General features: G+C 54.3%; 1 protein-coding gene across 1 annotated transcript; it reads left to right on the plus strand.

Annotated features, from left to right (window-relative positions):
* The first annotated feature begins 1,560 nt into the window (after positions 1 to 1,560).
* LOC104289477 (corticosteroid 11-beta-dehydrogenase isozyme 1-like) lies at positions 1,561 to 4,742 on the plus strand. The gene is made up of 6 exons (XM_009888429.1): positions 1,561 to 1,651; positions 2,244 to 2,374; positions 2,962 to 3,073; positions 3,206 to 3,391; positions 3,957 to 4,100; positions 4,522 to 4,742. Exons 1-6 carry the CDS (start codon positions 1,564 to 1,566, stop codon positions 4,740 to 4,742), a joined length of 882 nt encoding a protein of 293 aa, XP_009886731.1. The 5' UTR covers positions 1,561 to 1,563.
* Positions 4,743 to 5,970: the final 1,228 nt, after the last annotated feature.

Here is a 5,970-nt window from a genome sequence, read left to right on the forward strand (position 1 = left end):
GCCGGGCCGGGCCTCCCCGGCTCCCCCCCGAAATCTCCGCTTGCGCTTTGAAAAGTCCGTCGTTTCCACGTTTCGGTAGACGGCGCCGCCTCTGAGCGCGGCACGTGGAGCCGCCGCCGCCCCCCAGCCTGCCCCGGACTGGGGAAAAGTAGTTACAAACTAATTCGTAAATAAAATTTACTAACCTGCCGGTGCCCTGTGTTCCGTGGGTTCCTTATCCCCTCTTTAGCCATTACTAAACGCTGCTGGAAATGGGCACAACTCCACTGGGCGGCCTTTCACAGCGAAGCTGAATCCTTGCAATAACCATTATTTCAGTTGAGGAATAACTGCCGCCTTAGCCTATTTCTTGTTTGTGTAATGGCCAAATTAAATGGAAGTTTTTACCCCAAGCAAAACTTTTCAAACTTGGTAGACAGTTTCTTACACAGTTGTAACGGGACAATGCGCTGTACACACTGGGCACGAGCTCGGCCCCCGCGGCGATGCCTGCCGGATGCCCACCCAAAGCACAAGCGCCCCCCGAGCTCCGCACCGCGTCCCTGACGCTGGCAGCACCACCCCAGCTGCTGCATTTACATCTAACGTGGTTGTGGCCATTGCAGCACCCACTGTTCCCCGTTCGAGACAAAGCAATGTGGAACCGCCCCAAACCCTTCCCACTGAAGCACTCCCCAGGGCCGGTTTGCTCCTCACTTTCTGAAGGAAATCAGGAACTGCCACTCTTATTCTCCTTTTCCCGTGATTGCCTACACAAACCAGTGCATGTGGAGCGGGTTTTGCCCTTTAAACTTTCTCTTTCAGAAAATTATTTGCAAACGCATTTGCCATATGCCCAGGCAGATGCTGCGCAGCGTGACACGCAACACTCGGGAAAGCTGAAGATCTTTATTATTCATCCGCTTGGCTCTTTTACTGCCTTTTGCAATCAGCGGGTTCCTCAAGACAAGAGCGCAATCTTTTAGGTATAAGAGCCACCCAGCAAACACCAATGGTGGTACCACATAAGATAAGCCAGAAGCACCAATAAGGATCTAAAAAACACAAACGTTGCCAGCCCTGCTCTCTCTAGGTCCTATGAACCTGTCCCGGTGATCATTGCCGATTAATAAAACCTCGTGGCAGCCAGCGAGGAAGGGAGGCGTTGCCTCAGTTTTAGACATGGAGCAGAGAGAGAAGGCTGGCCGTGCCTTGGAGGGCTGCCCTGAGGGGACACGGGTGTCCCAGCCCCAAAGACAGCCACCAAACAACACACCCACCACTCTACGGAGCAAAAAGCTTTTCAGTGCCTTCCCTTCAATGCTATCAAAAACACACCTGAAACTCCTGGCAGGACAAGGGTGCAAAGGGAGAGCCTAAAGTCCAACGCAACGCTCTCCGTTAGGTTAATGTTTGCTAAATTACAGGAAGCACAAAGAAATGGTCCAACAGATATCGGCAAACTTGTGCAAGACAAGAATCGGTTCAAAACTGCTAACACTCCCAGCCCCATCTGACGCGTCCACCTCCCCGCAGCCAGAGCCACAGAGTCGGTCTCGCTCCTGCCTGCACTTCGGCAGAGGGATGGGTCTGCTCCTGAAGATTTTCATCCCCTTGCTGGGAGTGGCACTGGCCTTTTATTTTTATTCAGCACCTGAGAATTTCAGCGAAGGTAAGTCACTGGAAAAACAAGCTTTAAAACCACAATAGGGGAGGCTGCTGCCAGAGACGCAGCGTTTGCCCACGCAGAAGGGCACGGGCCATTAAGGGCCTTTCAGAGCACAGCTGGAAGAGCCAACGCGCAGGAGGGCCGAGCGCTCGGAGGGGAGCGCAGGCAGTGCCGGTGCAAGGGGTCAGAGCACCCTGTGCCGCGCTGGAAAGCTCATGGGATTACGCTGGGGTCTGCCAGGACATAAGGTAAGTGTCTGATCTCAGCAAATGATTAATTTGGGAAACATGCAGCTACCCACTTAAAGCATTTAATCGTTTTATCAGTCAACTCTCGCCATTTCCAAAAGCCGCTCCCAGACCAGGCTGGATGCCGAGCTCCAGCTTTGCACGTGCTCCCCACCCGGCTGGGATTAACGACCAGGCTCCAGTCGGGGTCTGCGTGAGAGGTGCACACTGCAGCCGGCAGTGTTGCTGCCCGCAGCCCCCTGTGCCCGAAAGCGAGGGGCAGCGGGGGCAGAGAGGAGCCGCGGTACCCGCCTGTGGGGAGATGGTGTGGGCTGCGCCGGCTCTGAGCCCTGTGCTCTCCTTCCCAGAGATGCTCCGGGGGAAACGGGTGATCGTGACAGGAGCCAGCAGCGGCATTGGGGAGCAGATGGCGTATCACCTGGCACGCATGGAGGCCCACCTACTGCTCACGGCACGGACGGAGGCCAAGCTGCAGAAAGTAAATGGCAAGCAAAGCGTGCCGGGCAGGTGAAACACATCTGCAACCCAGAACCCCACAGGCAGGCAGAATGCAGATATTCACTCCATCTCGGGCACGCAAGGATGCCAGATACCCTACACATCCAGCCCAGCACTTCCCCAGCATGAGCCCGTTCTAACACACACACCCCACTGCAACAAATGTGTTTTCAATGCTGACAGCACAGCACTTCTTTCACTGCAGCCTTCAGCTGTGAATTCTGATCTCCACCACCAAGGACAACACTAGTCTGCCCAAGTCCTGGTCTGATCAACCCTTACCCTTTCTCCAAGTCCCTGTTTTTGCATCCCGTATACAACAGAATCATATTCCTAAGCAGTCATATCCCTATTTATAAATACTATATCTTTGGCTCAGATGTGTCATTGTTTAACTCTGCAGCCAGAAATGTTTCTCTGAGGAATGTGTCTCTTCCCATGAAGCGTTTCCAGCAGGACAGGGAGATGCACTGCCCATCCGCCCAGAGACAGCAACAGCCTTCATGGGTTGGGAGGGCATCTGTGGAGGGGGCTCCATTGCCAACACCGCTGTCGCTGTCACTGCAGGTTGTGAAGCGATGCCTCGAGCTGGGGGCCGCCTCTGCCCGCTACGTGAGCGGCTCTATGGAGGACACAGCGTTCCCCGAGGTGGTGGTGAAGGAGGCTGAGAACACCTGGGGTAGGTGGTGGGGAGCTGCCCTTCCTCACGCCCCAGCACACCCCCTACTACGTACTGGGGCCATCCCAGCCACTGAGAAGCTGCTTTGGTTTGCAATGCCCGTTGCTAATAGCAAACATGCTCTGCTTCCAGGAGGCCTCGACATGCTCATCCTAAATCACATTGGTTACTCCTACTTCAACTACTTCAATGGGGACGTTGGGCATGTACGAAAGCTCCTGGAGACCAACTTCCTCAGCTACGTGGCGATGGCCATGTCTGCCCTGCCCATGCTGAAGGAGAGCGAGGGCAGCATCGTTGTCGTTTCATCCATGGCAGGTGAGCACACAAGGGGTCAGGCTTTCCCTGCCCACGTCCCTTCCTCTGCCTGCAAGGGATCCCTGCAGTGGCTCTTCTTCAAAAGACAGAATAAGGACCATAAGGCAAAGAGCCGCCCCGCTGGGAGTCAGGATCAGCATATGATTTGTACCCTGGATGCACAATTCAAGTCCTCTGGGGGATTTACATTCTATGCCCTGTCCTGCTAGTCTCTTTGCACCTACTAATCACCTTCACACATTGCAGCCGATGGTACACCACTGCAGGTTATTTTACGTGCATGGCCATATACTGCACATGCATTTGCTATACATGGGTATGGTATATATGCAGGAATACAAGAACAGTATCACCCACAACTGAAGCTACTTCATGCCGTTGTATGCCATATATTACATTTTAAACATTCCTGCATTTGTTTCTTTCTCTCAAGCATTCATGACAGCTTACTCCCTCACCCTAAATCACAATATTGTAGCTACTTGAAGCGAAACAGGAAGGGAGCGCCATGCAGCCTGACGCCTGCCCAGTATGCAAACCCTGACGTCGTGTTTCTCTGCTCCAGGTAAAACTGGCACCCCATTTTGTGCTCCCTATTCTGCCACTAAGTTTGCCTTAGATGGATTTTTCAGCTCCTTGCGACATGAACTCATCATAGACAAGGTCAATGTCTCCATCACACTCTGCATCCTGGGCTACATCGACACAGGTAAGCTCAGCATCACCGGGGCCCCGTGACTCTGTGCATTTCCAGGCAGAGCCAAGCTGAGCCCACCACCCTCCCTCTGGCCCCAGAGGCCAGAGCAGCAGCGGCTGTGCAACTGTGGAAATGGGACCCCAACTCTTTAAAAAGTGTGGCGTGAGAGCTTTGACTCTGCTATCCTTGCAGCAAACCCGGGGGAGGTGGGGATTCCGTCCTATGGTAACTCAAGAGGTGGAAAGGAATGGGAAGGACATCACTATGATTGTTTTTTATTTTAACTATTCTAATCCTTGTTAAGTAGGTCTGATCCCCAGAGTTTGTTGGTTTGTTAAAGGAAGCTACAGACACCCTGACTGAGCCGGTGGCGCCTGTGGCAGCCCCTCCATCTGACACTGCTCCTTCCCTCCCTCTCCTCCTGTCCCTCCAGAGAATGCCGTGCGAGCGGTCTCACACGCCATCCGGGGCACGCCGGCACCGAAGGAGGAGTGTGCGCTGGAGATCATCAAGAGCGGGGCTCTGCGCCAGCGGGAGCTGCATTACCCCTCCCCGGTGGTGGGCAGCGTGCTCCTCCTCCAGGCCATAGCCCCCGACTTCCTCGACTCCCTCACCAGGAGCAACTATAAGGTGGAAAACATCAGAAGAACATAGCCCCTGGGGCAGCAAGCGCGCCGGGACACCTCAGACCAGGCACGAGGGATTTAGGTGTCAGTCTGGCTACTTGCGTGCCCCTTTCCGTGCCACCAGGGCAGCCCCACACTGATGCACCCCGGCAACCCAAGACGGGATGCACCACAAGCCTGTAACACACAGCATGAAAATGTCCTTTTTAGTAATGAACTCTTGCAACTGGCTTTTTCCGACCAAGAGACCCTTCAGAGAAGCTCCTGCTCAGCAGCAGGTTTCCTGCTCACCCTCCAGAAACCGTTCCCCCACCGACAGCCACAAGGGCAGCGGTGCTGAGCGCTGCGGATGCGAGCCAAGCCATGGCCCAGCGTGAGGATTTGGGCCAAGCAGCACAAACCACCCAAAGCCACGAGAGGGTCTTTGAACCGGGAAATTTTTTGTCATGTATCTCTTCTAGGTTGGTCTTTGTAAAAATAAATCCTACATTACTTTACAAGATCTCTGCTTTTACTTGTGTTGCTTTTCCACGTGCAGAGGCACAGAGCCCTTGTCAGCGCCCAGCTGGTTAAACCCACCTCCCTGCATGATCTGCATTAATGCAGCTTTCACTTCTCTAAAGACCTTAATGAATTTCTGCCATTCCTGACCTCTCCTTAGCTGCCAATACACACTTTTTTTCTTTTCCAATCTGCAAGAAGCCTTAAAATAATAGCACTACTGTACTTCCCTAAGTCTGGATTTCTCTACCCCAAAGCAGCTCGGGGAGACTTGGTCACCAAGTGCCACAAGCAGCTCTGTGAACCAGCGCTCAACCTCCGCGTGTCGGAGACTGATAAAGGGAGATGGTCCAAAAGATAATCGCTGGCTCTGCTTAGAGAGAAGCTGGGGACTTTGGGGTAACAAGATAACCCAAATCCCGCCGTGAGCCGGGCCCCTGCGCCCTGCAGCCGGGCTGCGAGCAGAGACAGGAACCGGGGCTCGGCTGCGGCTGCAACGTTTCCTGTTTTACAGGGCGAGAAAAAGAGCGAGAGCAGCAAAATGAGGTGGTTGGCACAAAGATGGCAGTTGGAGCGTGTTTGTGCCTGATAACCTGCCACTCGCCCCGCTCCTCGGCAGCAGTCGAGGGGTAGGACAGGACCCCTCGGGCCAGGTAAGTGCCCGCAGCGCCGGGGCCGGTGAGGGATGGAGGGGAGCGGAGGCTGCCGCGCTAAAGGCAGCAGCGGGCACCCTTTTCCTCTTTTTTTCACCCCCC

Source organism: Charadrius vociferus, unplaced genomic scaffold (genome assembly GCF_000708025.1).
Source record: "Charadrius vociferus isolate BGI_N301 unplaced genomic scaffold, ASM70802v2 scaffold1077, whole genome shotgun sequence".
Classification (NCBI taxonomy): domain Eukaryota; kingdom Metazoa; phylum Chordata; class Aves; order Charadriiformes; family Charadriidae; genus Charadrius; species Charadrius vociferus.

Coding starts and splice junctions, on each gene's coding strand:
- LOC104289477 (XM_009888429.1), top strand. CDS start 1,564: ATGGGTCTGCTCCTGAAGATTTTCATCCCCTTGCTGGGAGTGGCACTG. Junction 2,375..2,961: donor CGGAGGCCAAGCTGCAGAAA/GTAAATGGCAAG, acceptor CTGTCACTGCAG/GTTGTGAAGCGATGCCTCGA. Junction 3,074..3,205: donor GGAGGCTGAGAACACCTGGG/GTAGGTGGTGGG, acceptor CTCTGCTTCCAG/GAGGCCTCGACATGCTCATC.